This window comes from Chenopodium album, chromosome 4 (assembly GCF_948465745.1).
Source record: "Chenopodium album chromosome 4, dcCheAlbu1.1, whole genome shotgun sequence".
NCBI lineage: Eukaryota > Viridiplantae > Streptophyta > Magnoliopsida > Caryophyllales > Amaranthaceae > Chenopodium > Chenopodium album.
This window is the reverse complement of record NC_137837.1, coordinates 243096-258668: the sequence shown is the minus strand read 5'-3', so window position 1 is coordinate 258668 and position 15573 is coordinate 243096. Positions and strand designations below refer to the sequence as shown.

Sequence of the window (15573 nt, the reverse complement as noted above, 5' to 3'; positions counted from 1 at the left end):
AGGACAAGGTATTATGGTGGAGATGAATAGAGTTGAGGTGGAAGAATTGGAGGCAGGCAGTCAGCAGCCCTGTCAAACACCAACATTTTTGGAGGGTTTGCTGGGTGAGTTTCAATCTGTTTTCGAGATGCCTTCCGGGCTGCCACCCCAAAGGGATCACGAGCACTCGATTGTCTTGAAGAATGGGAGTGATCCAATTAGCGTACGACCCTATAGGTATCCCCAAATACAAAAAGATGAGATCGAAATATTGATACAAGAGATGTTGCAAGCCGGAATCATCCAACCCTCAACTAGTCCGTTCTCAAGTCCGGTGATCCTTGTAAAGAAGAAGGACGGCTCGTGGAGGTTTTGTGTCAATTATAGGGCCTTGAATAAGGAGACCGTGCCGGATAAGTTTCCGATTCCGATCATAGATGAACTACTTGATGAATTGCATGGAGCTACATGGTTCTCCAAGTTAGACTTGAAGTCCGGGTATCATCAAATACGAGTGAGGCCGGAGGATGTCCATAAGACGGCGTTCCGCACTCATGAGGGGCACTACGAATTCCTCGTAATGCCCTTCGGGCTCACCAACGCCCCGGCCACTTTCCAATCCCTCATGAACGAAGTGTTTAAACCATATTTGAGAAAGTTTGTGTTGTATTTTTTGATGACATCCTTGTGTATAGCAAGGAGGAAGATGAGCACAAGGAGCATGTTCGGGTAGTGTTGGAGGTATTGAAGAATCACAAGTTGTATGCGAATTTGAAGAAGTGTGAGTTCGGAAGGAGGGTGGTGGCCTACTTGGGTCATGTGATATCGGAAAAAGGGGTAGCCGTGGATATGGACAAGGTGAAGGCTATCATGGAATGGGAGGAACCAAGGAGTTTGAAGGAGTTGCGTGGGTTCCTCGCTCTAACCGGATATTACAGAAAATTCGTGGCCAACTACGCGCAAATTGTCGGGCCACTTACCTCTCAATTGAAGAAAGATGGCTTTGGGTGGTCAAGGGAAGCAACCGAAGCTTTTTCAGCTCTTAAATCTGCCATGACCAGTGCTCCGGTGCTGCGTATGCCGGATTTTAATCTTTAATTGGTAGTGGAAACAGACGCTTCGGGATTTGGTCTTGGCGCCGTGTTGATGCAACAAGGGAGACCGATCGCTTATTATAGCAAGCTTCTAGGGGTGAGAAACCAAGCCAAGTCTATATATGAGAAAGAATTGATGGCAATAAGTTTGGCAGTGACTAAGTGGAGGCATTATTTGCTGGGAAGGCATTTCATTATTCGAACGGATCTACAAAGTTTACGATTCATAAATCAGCAACATGAAGTGGGCAGTGAATACCAACGGTGGATGAGGAGATTGATGGGAATGGACTTCGAAATCCAATACAAGCCTGGCCCATCTAATCGAGTAGCTGATGCTCTCTCGCGAAAGGTAACAACCCAGTTCGGGGCCTTGATATCCACACCTCTAGTGGATTGGGCCGAGTTAGAGAGGGAGCTCTCAAACGATCCATGGTTGTGTGGGCTGCGGGACTCTCTGAGAAGTGAACCTAACAATCATCCAGGTTTTAAGCTGGAGGGGGATCGTGTTCTGTATAAAAACAGAGTAGTCCTCCCAAAGAGCTCCAAGTTTATTACTGCTCTGCTTAGGGAGTATCATGATACGCCCACAGGAGGTCACGAAGGGGAAGTGAAGACCTATTTGAGATTGGCCAGTGACTGGTTCTGGTCGGGAATGAGAAAGAAGGTAAGTGAGTATGTGCGACAGTGCACCACCTGCCAGCAAAGTAAGCTGTCGCAACAGGCTGCCGCGGGGTTGTTGCAACCTCTTCCGATTCCGGAGGTGGTTTGGGACGACATCACCATGGATTTTATAGAGGGGCTGCCTCTCTCTAAGGGGGTGAATTCAATTTTAGTCGTCGTGGATAGGCTGCCCAAGTATAGCCATTTTTTGGGTTTGAAACATCCGTTTAATGCTCTTAAGGTAGCTGATTTATTTGTCCGGGAAGTGGTGCGATTACATGGGTTCCCTTCATCAATTGTTTCGGATCGTGACAAGATTTTTATGAGTATGTTTTGGAGGGAGTTATACCGTTTACAAGGCACCCATATTAAGAGGAGCACGGCGTACCACCCTCAAACAGACGGCCAAACCGAGGTGGTTAACAAAGGTTTGGAGACCTACCTTAGGTGCTTTGTGGCTAGTAAACCGAAGTCTTGGGCTCAATGGCTTCCATGGGCGGAGTATTCCTACGATACCTCACCCCACACCTCTACAAAGATGACCCCATTCAAGGTTGTTTATGGGAGAGACCCTCCTAAAATATGGAAGGTGAAACAAGGTGCGACTGGTGTGAAGAGTTTGGAAGAAGGCCTGCTTGAACGTGATCTGATTTTGGACGAGTTAAAAATGAACCTTAATCGAGCCCAACAATTAATGAAGCTGAATGCTGATGGCAAGAGAAGAGACGTGGAATTTGTTGTGGGAGATTGGGTATTTTTAAAGCTTCAGCCATACCGACAACAAACCATTGCCAAGACGCCACATGAGAAGCTGGCTTTTCGGTTTTATGGACCTTTTGAGGTCTTGCAACGGGTTGGGAAGGTGGCCTATCGCTTGAGATTACCGTCAGAGAGTAAAGTCCATCCGGTGTTCCATGTTTCTCAATTGAAGCAAGCTGTAGGGAGTGTTCCTGTCAATCCAACCCTTCCCACTCAACTCACTGAGGAGTTAGAAATGGTGACAGAGCCTGAAGCCGTGTTGGGGGTGCGAAGGGGGAGTATCGGGGGCAAGCACCGCACTGAGGTGTTACTTAAGTGGAAGGATCTACCTGAATTCGAGGCCACTTGGGAAGACTTTGACTCGATCAACCTCCGGTTTCCATCCTTCCACCTTGAGGACAAGGTGAATGTTCCGGGGGGGAGTATTGAAATGGAGCGAAAAAAGGGGCAGCAACCACTCAAGGTTTATGCGAGGAGGCACAAGCAAAAGGACAAGGGACAAGGTGAAGGGCTGCAACAATTGTATCAGGAAGAGGACAAGGGAAATTAATGTTCCACTAAGTTGGGGGGTGAAGAGCCTGCTGTCAGTAGATGACAAAGAATTTTAATGTAAAGAGTACTTTTGTAGGAGAAAGCTGGATATATAAGGATATGCAATGCAATAGTGAGGGGCATGTTTTGGGATGTTATTTGAATAGCTTAGTAGTAGCAGTAGAGTCTCTATCAAGAATTGTAGTACTCTGTTCTACATTGTAGCCGTTATTTTACATTTTCAATCAAATCATTCAAGCTTTCCTCTATTTCTCTTTTGCTATCTTATACAAATTGCATAAGTATCCTAGTTTATTGCACCAGCTTCAGTAATTATGTCAATCGCATATTTTTTCTGACAAATAAATATTCCCTGTGCATTCCGGGCTACCTCTAGCCCCAAAAAATATTTTAACACTCCAAGATCTTTCATCTTGAAGCAATTTCCCAAGTAGGATTTAAATTCAATCATAGCAGATTTATCATTCCCTGCAATAATCAAATCATCAACATAAGTTGCACATTAAGTTGCATTTTTCCTTTCGTTGGTAAAAAGAGAATAATCATAATATGACTGTTTAAATCCATATTTTTTCAAAGCCGTCGTCAATTTTGCAAGCCAACAACGAGGAGCCTGCTTCAAGCCATACAATGACTTCTTCATACTGCACTTTCCCAATTTTTCAGGTATACCTCTTCCTCCAAGTCGTCATGTAAAAAGGCATTGTGGACGTCCATTTGATGCACATCCCAATTTTTCACTGCAGCTACGGCGAGAAAAGTTCGAACTGTCACCATCTTCGCTACCGGAGCAAATGTTTCATTATAGTCTAGTCCTTTAACCTAATGATTGCCAAAGATGACTAATCTAGCTTTCAATCTCTGCAAATTTCCATGCTCGTCATTCTTCTCTTTGTACACCCATTTGCTTCCAAGTGTCTTTTTCCACTGAGGTAAGTCAGCAAGTACCCACGTGCCCTGCTCTTCAAGAGCCCGAATTTCATCTGCCATCGCCTTTCTCCACCCTTCATGTTTCATAGCCTCTTTAAAGTTCTTCGGCTCATTTCCACTTGTGATTGCTCCAATGTATGTTCTATGTTTCGTAGAGAAACGGTGAGAATCAACAAAATGTGCTATAGGACAAAATGTGCTATAGGATAAACAGGAGGAAGTTGGCGCGAGTGAACTCTGAGATGTGGATGGACTTTTATATCGTATGGTGTGAGTTACAAAATCACGAAACTTAACCAAAGGGATCTTAGTCCTCTTCCCTTTTCCCATTGCATCATCATCAGTTGCTTGCTGGGACTGAGTTGCCTCGGAGTGCTGTTCTGTCTCGGTGTGCAGCTGCTCCTGCTGTTCAGTTTCTGTATGCAGCGACTGCCACTGCTCTACCGCACCTCCTGCACCAGCGCCCGATGGAAATCCATTGGGCTGATCAGACGCTGAGCAGGAGGGGATCATAGGGCTGCCAGCGCCCTCAAGGCCTCTGTCATCAGTGCTAGTTAGGGGCTGCCTACTACCAGCGTTCTCATCCCTCATCCCACTCTGAGCATACGACTCCAACCCCCATTCATCATCACTAACATACTCTTCCATCACAGGAACAACCTGGGGCTTAGGTGAGATGTCAATTTCGGGTTGAATATAAGGAAAATCACTCTCAAAAAATTGCACATCCCGTGAAATAAACATTTGTTTTGTCTCCAAATCATACACTCTCCATCCTTTCTTCCCAAAGGGATAGCCTAAAAAAACACATTTTCTACTCCGACTGGCAAATTTGTCTCCTTTACTCTTTTGATTATGGGCATAACTCAAACAACCAAAAACCCGAATGTACTCATAAGAGGGTAATTTATGAAATAAAACTTCGAATGATGTTTTATAGTCAAGCAATCGTGAGGGTGTACTATTGATTAAATGACAAGCCCCTTGAACACACTCCCTCCAAAATTTCAAAGGCAAATTAGCTTGAAACCGTAATTCCCTAGCCACATTCAAAATATGTTAATGTTTTCTCTCAACCCGACCATTTTGTTGAGGCGTCCCAACACATGATGACTAAAAAATAATCCCATTAGCAATAAAATAATTTTTCAAGGAATTAAACTCTGTGCCGTTATCACTTCGAACTATTTTTATGACTTGATTAAACTGTCGTTTGACCATATCAACAAAACTAAGAAACATAAACTCAACTTCTGTTTTATTACTCATCAAATAGGTCCACACACTACGAGAAAAATCATCTATAATAGTAAAAAAATAGTGAGCACCACAAGACGAAGGTGTCTTGTAGGGCCCCCACAAATCCAAATGAACTAGCTCAAAACTACGACTAGCTTTATTGTTGCTAATTGGGAAACTACACCTATGTTGTTTTGCCCGGGGGCATACATCACAAGGTTTATTTTTAATACTTTTACTAGAACTACTCACAACGGGAAGAGAACGAAGAACTTTTTCTGAAAGATGCCCCAATCGTTGATGCCATAACTCCAAGGAATCACCACCATTCACAGTCAATGCCTTCACCTCAGGAACACCACGAAAAAAATAGTCCATCCACGCCTTTACCCGCTCCAATCACCTTCCTCCTCATGAGGTCCTGTATAACACAAAGATTGTTAGTGAATTGTAATGAACAATTTGATTCATCACTTAATTGCGTTACCGAAATTAAGTTACAATTTAATTGCGGCACAAAAAGAACAATTTAAGGTCACTGTGCCAATTTGGGAGGCATTGGCATATTTGTCGTCTGGTAGACCAACTGGGCAATTGGTCACATTCGTCACATTGATCAATAGAGATAAATCACAGGTTACATGGTTTGATGCTCCAGTGTCAATTATCCATGCCGAACTATCCCTACCATGTAGCTTGGGTGTCACAGATTTTAGATAATCCAATAGCTGCAGAACCTGCTCCGAAGACACCCCCGCAAGAGCAGCAACATCAACAGAATTCGCTGAGCCTTGCGTGGGCTGATTAGTGGGATGGGTAGTGGTCTTGTTTTCCCTGACTGTATTGGAGCCACCTCTGCCACGACCAGGTCTGCCACCTCTCGCTGCCACAGAGCCACCACGTGCTGCACCTTTGCCACCTCTCCCACGGTCTCCCCACTAGTCGGGATAACCGATAATCTGGAAGCAATCACTCTCCTCGTGGCCTTCCCTGTTGCAATGAGCACACAATTTGTCCTTGGTGTCACGGCTTCGCTGCTTTGACGCACCATCATATTACACCTTGAAAGCCACAGAATTGTCACGAGAAATAGAAGGATCAGGGCCACGCAACCTCTCAACTTGAATTATTTGTTGAGGCAGAGGTTCTTGGGCTAGAAGCTGCCCTCTAATTGAGGCATAAGCATCATCTAGGCCGATTAAAAAGTGATGAACGTAATCAGCTTCACGGATGTTCTCCACTTAAGCAACAATGTTGCATTTGCAAGCCCCACACGAACACAGTGGAACTGTAGCATATGCAAGCAACTCATCCCAAACTTTGGACAGACGACCAAAGTAAACCGCCACTGATTCACTCGTGCCCTGCTTGCAATCTCCCAAAGCTTTCTTCAATTGGCACACACGAGTACCACTAACAACACAGAACCTATTCTTAAGGTTATTCCATAATAACTGAGCATCATCGTACTCACCAATGGTAGCCCTCACCGATTGATCCAAGGTATTTGTAATCCAAGCAACCAACATCGCATGAACGACTTCCCAATCACCCAATTTATCAGCAGCAATCGGCTTCTCTTCTCGACAGACCCATCAATGAAACCATACTTGCGCTTAGCCTTCAACGAGGTCCGAACTGCCCTCGCCCATTCATCATAATTATCACCCGGAAGCTGAATCGGAGTAATAATGCTACCTGGAGCATCACTGGATCCAAGGTGATAGATCATATCGACCTTGGTTTTTCCCCCATCTCCCCCTGAACTTGAGCTGCCAGTCATCTATGAAGGAAAAATTTGCTTTTTTTTTTTTTTTTTTAGATTGAAATTCACAGATGTACGTAAATTATGAAAATTATACGTACGAAAAAAAATCGGATCTTAACTAAGCTCTTGATACCATGTTAAGCAAAGTTCATCTCAATACTCTGTATATTTCTCATATATCATTTACGGCCACATTACATCAATATATATACTTAGGAGGCATACCCTAATATTCTGTAAAGATAAACTTCCTAAGATAACCACAATATATCACAATAACAATATTCACATATTTGATATTATCCCAATAACATTGTAGGACATATTTTACTTTGACTTTTCCACTTCATTTTTTATTTTATTTTTTTATTTTTGAAAAAACTTCAATTTTTTTTTATATTTTTTTAAACAAATTCTTTTACTCGTTCCCTGTCCCCATACCCATGTCTTAAATAAGGACAGGGTGTCCGTGTCTTGAAAATATTAATTTGCCAAGTCTTTGGAGTAACACTGGCCATGATGGTGTACCTTATTCGTCTTGTCATTCTGCTTGTTAAGGTATTTTGTTATCGGGGCTTATTGTTTCCTTATCTTTGGAGAATTTGATTGATCTTTTTTTTTACTTGACTGTAATATATAGATATCCTCATGTTTGGGTATGTTACTTCTGAAACATTCGTGTTTGGGAGATAATAATTGTAATTCCAATTTGTTGAGGTTCTTAATATTATTTCACTTAAACATGAAAGAGGAGGTTGTACAAATATCCTCCCTCTCTAATCCAACTCAGAAATTAGAGGAGGAAAATGAAGATTGGACCAATACGCATTCCTTTGACATTAATCGATCGATCATACTTATTACTCAAGTGAATGTGGCTCTTATCCCTAAGTGTATTGTGCCTCAAAAAAAGTTTCCTGTCTTGCCCCGGGGGATGGATTGATGTGTGTAGTCTTATGCTGATGATGAACACCATCACTTGCCCGCAACTACTGGAAGCTATTTTTAAAATTATGTATAATTATGAAAAATAGTTGCATCTCATTTGCTTGCTTTTAGACCCCTGCATACCGTTTACTTACACGTGTAATAATTTTTTTGTATTTTTTGATTTTCCTGCCCTTAAGCTTGAGGATAGGATCAATACTTTTTATAATTTATTTTTTCTTCTGTCTAGTTTATGAGATGTGCAAATTGGGGAGCCACTCACCGCTTGCTGTTGGGAATCAAATGGATGTAGACTCAGGGAAGTGTTTAACTTCTGGTTTTGTTCTGCTTGATATCCCCCAATCAGTGAAGGTAGAAAGCACCAATGCTTCTGGTATCGGTATTGGTATTGGGTCAATAAGTGACTTTTATCTGTCTTTATTAAGTAGTTGGGATATTGCAAGTTATCTTAGGTCTCTTGCAAAAGCTCTTAAAACTTTACAACTTGGGTCGTGTTCGGCTACAAATGCAAAAGATGGAAATAATAGTTCCTGTACTGTAAGTGATATCTTCTTGATCTACATTATACAAAGGTTTTTATTTTTTGGTAACAATCTTTTGCTCGGATGGTGCCAAGCATGAAAAAATTGTTGGTTTGCAATTGCCTTATCTCGTATTGCTTGTATTGCACTGTTCTTTTGATTTCAAATAACGACATGATGTTTCGTTTCAATTTTTTTGACAAAGATGTTTCCTTTCAATTTTTAAGACCTGTATTCATTTAACCTGTTATATCATATTGTAAACTCATATGTGAAAAGTGTCATCATTGCACATTTTAAGTGAATGAAGTGGATCTTTGTGAATGACCACTCTAGATGTAGCCAACCTTCCCCCACCCCCCCCCCCCTTTTTATATTGAAATAAGGTTCCGGTGTTGTTTTCAGTTTTCCCTTTGCCAATATTCGACTCCTGTTAGGCTTTGGGTGATAAATATATCATTGGAAGATTGTTACTTTGGTAAATAATGAGACATTCTGTACCGTATCTAGTCAAGGCTTTTTGGTGTATGTTTTACATCTGTGAATATTTTGTATTTTATGTTACTCTTGTTATTATAATTGTAAGTAATATATTTTTAGATTTATCATTCAAAAAAGATCATTGGACATTGTATGTATGTGGACTAGTTTTACCAGCGAAAAGATTCAAATATACGGAGTACAATACTAGTAAAGCAAAGAAACGATCCTTTTAAAATGTTTAAACCTTATACTAGTAATTGATGTCATTGTATATCAACATTATTAAAAGAAAAAGAAAAGAAAAAGAAAAAGAAAAAACCCTTGCCAAATGTTATTCTGTGATTTCTGTAACAGGGAAAATGTCAACTGTTTAATTGCACTTTCTTTTAGTACTTGTTTGGAGATATTGTTTCTTATATAAAGTCCTCCACATACCTTTGATCCATAACCGGGTCTTGTCTCAGGAAAATTAGCTCACAAATTGTCATTCTATCACTGGGAGAAATTATGTATCTAGGTTTTATTGCTTGTTTATCCTACTGTTCTTGGAGAACACTGCGTTGGGGGGGGGGGATGGAGCAATGTTTCTAGCAGTGTCATAGATGGTGCTAAAGATAATGCTACTTAGATGTAGTCCTTCACAGACTGGCTGTAGTCTGTATTAGGTCCTTTCTTTGAAAAAATTCCTAAATGGAAACTCCTATCCTGACTTATTTCGATTGCTATTTCTGATGGCCTCTACGTAAATTACAAGATATCTCACTCTCTCAATGTGGTCTAGGAAATCTTTGGAAATCGTATCTGTGTTTTGAGAATCTTATTAATTAGTTAGTTGGCATAAATGTATCGACTTTTATTTTGAACCTTATTTCTACACTTCTGTGCCATATATATCCTCAAGTCTTAACACATATAACCTTAGCATTAGTTAAACTGACACATATACACTATAGTTCTAATCATTCTTTCTCTTGTATGCCAATTGCCAAATATACATGACATACTCTTTTTACGTTTCTTGGAAATGTGGCCTTTGTGCATGTTAAGTCAGTTGACATTATTCTATGTTGCTATATGGAGCAGGTGATCTATGTTGTGTGCCCGTTTCCTGATCCAACTTCTGTTCTCCAAACCATTGTTGAATCTTCAGTTGCTGTCGCGTCAGTATTTTTCTCAACAGAGAATGACAAAAGAGCCATTTTGCATAGTCAGGTGGCGAAAGCTTTAAACCACGCAGCTGGTGTTGATGAAGCGTCCATATCAAATATTCCCACGCTTTCTGGGTTCAGTATTCCAAGGATAGTCTTGCAAATTGTTCCCATAGATGCTATCTTTCGAGTTTCAAGTCCGAGTCTCAATGAACTTGTTTTGTTCAAAGAGATAGCTTTTACTGTTTACAACAAAGCCAGGCGTATATTACGAGGATCATCCAATGAATTTATCCAGTCATCAACCTTCTCTGGCAGATCTTCATCCATGCTGGTGAACATGGCTAATCCGATTCCGGGTATGTGGAAAGACTGTGTCGGTTCTCGTTTTTCGGGTTCGTCCTTATCAAGAGAAGGTGAGTTTGATCCTGGTATGAGAGCTGGAACTTGGGATAATTCATGGCAGACTGCAAGGGCCGGGGGACTAAGTTGTGATGCAAACCGGAGTGGAGATGCTTTATTTCAAGAGCAGGCTCATTACATGTTTGAACCACTTTTTATTTTGGCTGAACCGGGCTCAGCGGAGCATGGAGTATCACCTACACCCATTGGTAATGTGGCTACAGATGATAGCAGTGGAGGATTTGTGCAGAATTCAACACTTTGTGGGGATACAGTACCCAGCTCCCAACTTGATGGATCTGAAGGAGATAGTTATGGATCTGGCCTTCTGAGATCGTCCCCAAGCTTGCATTGTTGCTATGGTTGGACTGAAGATTGGCGTTGGCTGGTGTGCATCTGGACTGATTCTAGGGGAGAACTGCTGGATAATCATATATTCCCGTTTGGTGGTATTAGTAGTAGACAGGATACAAAAGGCATGCAGAACATTTTCGTCCAAGTTCTTCAACAAGGTTGCCAGCTACTGCAGGCCTGTGCCACTCCTGATAATGGTGTGGCAAGAGCAAGAGATTTTGTCATTACACGGATTGGGTGCTTTTACGAGCTAGAATGCCAAGGTATACATGCAAAATCTTTCCACGAGTTTAGCTAATTTATCCTTCTTATGGTCTTTAAAGTTCTAATATATTGCCTCATAAACGTGATGTTAATTTCTTACAGATTGCGGCTTAGTTGCCCCTATATCACCATTAGATAATTGGAAATGGAAGCAGAATAGAATGAAATTAGCTGAATTGAACGACCATATTTAACCAATTGGTCTCAATTGTATTAGCGTTATATGTATGCCCCTGTATATTATATGAATAAGACCTTTATGTTGGTATTTGAGGGGCATTTTAAAGTGCGGTCTGGTGGTAAATCTTGGATCAATATGCTTGCACCTCTTCTGCGCATCTGCAGAAGTTCTTTGGGTCATGGTGTCAGACTATCATGTTGGAGAAAGAAGGGTTATAATGTAGCTTGGAAGTCTGGTCATCCAAGTGAGTACGATTGGCTATGACTTCATCCCACTTCCACGGCTCTATGCAGCCAATCTTTTTTTTTTTCTTTTTTTTTTCCCTGCTTCTTTTCCTATCATGTTTAGTGATTTATGTGTTGACACAATTTAGTTGTGGAGTGTTGGTGCTCTCGCACTGGTCTTGTGTTCAACTAACATCTTAAGTTGATATATGTCTGAACAGAATGGCAAAAGGCACTCTATTCGATTGGCGGGTCAGAAGTTAAGAAATGGCCATTGCAATTACGCCGAACCACTCCAGATGGTATGCCGACAAACAGTAACGGAGCTTCCCTGCAGCAGCAGGAAATTGAAAGAAGCTTACCTTCATCCCCAAATCCATTGTATAGTCCTCACTCAAAATCTTCTGGTTTTATGAAAACTACTAGTAGAAAGCAGCTTATTGGCGGGCCTGCAGTTGATGGCTCAAGAGGATCACTGCAGTGGGTTCAGAGCATCAGCTTTGTTTCAGTTTCCATTGACCATTCTTTACACCTTGTCTCTCATGCTGATGTCTCTACTGGTAATTCCCTCTCTTGCCAGTTCTTTTTCGTTTGTTGCCTTGATGTGCAAGAAATGGCTACTTTACCTATGTTAGTGATATCAGGCTGTGAAACTGTTAAATTATGGTTCCTGCTCTTGCCTGCTGCTGATGTCCTTACCGTATATGATAATTAAAATACACCAAGTATGTACTTTATTTTATATTAATTGCGATATTGAGAGTTTCATGCTTGCCAATGCAAATACCTTACAGTTAATATCTTTAATTGTCTTTTAATACATATTATAAATAAAATTATTTTTAAAATGTATATCAAGACAAATCTAGCAAGATTCCACATGACTTTTACTTTTTCTAAAATATAAATCACAAAATGCTGTCAAAGGAATTAAGTGTCTATATCGCGAAATCCAAATGTTACAATTAAAAAAAAAATGAAGTATTATTTGGTCATGTGCAAATGTTTAGAAGCTTTTCTTGTAAATTTAGGAGAAATAAATTAATAAACTAAGCCTATTTGTAATATAGTAATAAACTAGTAAAATGATCTTGTACACTTGTACCCAAGTAATTTTGTCATAATTTTGTATAATGATTCTAATGGTACACGATATTATAATTACTGAGTTGTGTATCACTCTATTAGATTATGTCAATTCTCAAGAGTTTCATCGAATTTCAAACTCTTTTAATCTTTGTTTTCCTTTAGTTGCAACTTGGGGGATGCACAATCTTTAGGAGAGGAGAAAGATAGAGAAAGATATCTAGAGTGACCCATTTGATGAGGAGAGAGAAACACTAGGTAGAGGAAATATATTTCAGTTTCCCAAAAATGGTTATGTTTTAAGCTTGTAAGCAAGCATGTTTGGTGGAAATGGTGGAAAACTCACCTTGTGACTTTACGTTTGTGCCCCATTATTTACATATGCTTGGGGGTAGTAGATTCCCTTACCTTCCCCCTCTCGCCTTTTGACTTTTAAAAAGCCACTAATTTTAGCCCCACCATCTACAATTCAACATATGTTTGGGGGTAGGTGATTCTCTTACCACCACCCTCAGTTTTGACCTGAAGTATATTTTTTATTTTTAAAATTTTGTGAATAGTTTCTTAATTTTATTCGAAATTGTGACGTGCAACTCCTCGGCAGAGCTCTCTATTCTCATGAAATTTTCCTCCTTTGACCATCCTTAGTAATTTATACATGATAAAATGCAGTCATATAACTTGTCTGAGTTAAGTGTTGAAAAATGTTAAAGACAAAAGTATGCATTGATATTAAATGCTCTTGTTACTTAGAAAATAGAATAACTGTCGAGACTAACAGCCTTTTCATGTTAATTTTGTATTGAGTAGAGGCATACACGCATTATTTACTATATTTTGAATTGTAATGACAATTCCTAAAACAATTGCTATGTAGTGATTGAGGAAATATAAAAGAATTCATTAGGGTACCTTAACTATCTATTTTTATATCATGTTTTATCTCTTATATATAGACGTATAGCAATGTCAGCTTGCTCTGTTACTGAATGAAATCTTTTTGTTTCCAATACAATAAGTTCTCCTTAATTTATGAACAAATGATTTTGCTGCAGGGAGCAGTCAAGGTAGTGGCATCACAGGTTCATTGAATTACGTTGAAGGATTTACCCCTGTTAGATCTCTTGGTTCTACATCAGCATCTTACATTTTGATCCCCTCTCCTAGTATGCATTTCCTCACTCCCTTCCCTCTTCAGCTTCCAACATGCCTGACCTCTGAATCCCCTCCTCTGGCTCATCTCCTTCACAGTAAAGGTTATGCAATTCCACTTTCAACAGGTTTTGTTGTCTCCAAAGCTGTTCCCACACTTAAAAAAGATATCAACAAAATAAAGGAAGAATGGCCTTCAGTTCTTTCAGTTAGTCTTGTTGATTTCTATGGTGGTTGTGGCGTTCCTACTGAGAAATTGGGCAGAGCACTCCCTAAGCAAGCAGGAAGGGGAATTATTTCTGATGTCAGGGAGTATGAGCTTGAGATTCATTCGATTCTCGAGTCTGTTATGGCTGAACTCCATGGCTTATCTTGGTTGACAGTGAGTCCAGCATATCTGGAGAGACGTACTGCACTACCCTTTCATTGTGACATGGTGTTAAGACTAAGAAGGCTGCTATATTTTGCTGAGAAGGAAATCTCTGGTCTGCCAGAAAGGCCACAACTATAATCCTAGTCGACAGATCATTATGTTCATTGAATAGATGTTAGCATAGGGATGTGAATCTAGTATTCTTTAATAGGCTTCTTTGCGGTAGTACACGTCTGCTGGGTCGACTAATCAGTGCATCTGTATCGTCGTTTAACGTGTAAATTCTGTATGTATATTATCTCCCGGGGAAAATAACTGAACCCCCATTGGCAGATAAGCTGTAGAATATTAATCAAAGAAAGTAACTAGCCTGAGAAAGGTGTATAAAATTATAGGAACATTAGGACTACATTCTGAGTAAATGGCAGGAATTGGTTTTAGTGGGTTAATAGCACTGTTTCTTGTGATTTGAACTGGAAATTGTAGCTTCTGTCTCTACATTAGATGGTGTATAAACAGACTTAAAGAATAGTGACTATGGATCCTTCTGTTTATCCCCAGTGATGGCTGATATTTGGTTATAGGCTTGTGATATGATGTTTAGAGTATTAGTATGATTATCCATAGTTACATCATAATATGTGTCGTTTTTCATTACTATTGTTAAGTTACATCACATCACTATTATGGTCATTTGACATTACTTATTTGACATCGTTGTACTTTTATGGCATTATTATTGTTAAGTCACATTAAATTTTGACATCAAATCACTATAAATATAATTAGAATATATGATATGTTATACTTAAATAACATCATTAAATTCATATAACATCATTATAGGCAAGTTACATCTCTTCATTATACTTTTAGGACATCATTATATTCAACCTACATGACATCATTATAATCAACCTACATGACATCATTATACTTATATTTCATGAATTTTAAAATTGAAATAAAATTCATTCTTGGTACTTTATATACATATTTAAAATTGTCTTATGGTTTCAAAAAACCTTACATGACCCCAAGGGTTACCCCACGAACTCAGTTCATTTTTTGAAAAAATGTAAAAAAATTAACATAAAATCTTGTATTATAGCCTTCAATTTTGGGGTTTTTTTTTTTAAAAAAAAAAAAGAACTTTTTTGGACCTGGAAAAATAATTTTTAGAGATGCTTCCCATGGTGATGGACCCTAACACACCCTCGGAGTTCATTTGGGTCGGTAAAACGATCCTATATGCCTTTAATATGTCAATTTATACGTTTACAACTTGCAATGATTTCATAAACCTAATGCTACCACGGATATTTGTAACATATAATGATCATATATGGTTCCAAACGACATTATAAGACCCCAAGATGCATCCCTTATTATCCCGAAAATTTTAAACATCGGGTCCCAAAACCTCCGATATTGCTAAAAAGCGTGAATTAGT

The 15573-nt window shown here is 39.6% G+C and overlaps 1 protein-coding gene across 2 annotated transcripts in view; it reads left to right on the top strand.

The window, feature by feature from the left end:
- Nucleotides 1-14701, top strand: part of LOC145628344 (mediator of RNA polymerase II transcription subunit 13-like) — a 41721-nt gene extending 27020 nt beyond the window's left edge. For both annotated transcript variants that reach the window (XM_081680628.1, XM_081680627.1), the window contains exons 20-23: nucleotides 8162-8469; nucleotides 10020-11103; nucleotides 11731-12069; nucleotides 13651-14701. In XM_081680628.1, the coding sequence (XP_081536754.1) occupies nucleotides 8162-8469; nucleotides 10020-11103; nucleotides 11731-12069; nucleotides 13651-14258 (2339 nt within the window). In that variant the 3' untranslated portion in view covers nucleotides 14259-14701. The remainder of the gene's footprint in view (nucleotides 1-8161; nucleotides 8470-10019; nucleotides 11104-11730; nucleotides 12070-13650) is intronic.
- Nucleotides 14702-15573: the final 872 nt, after the last annotated feature.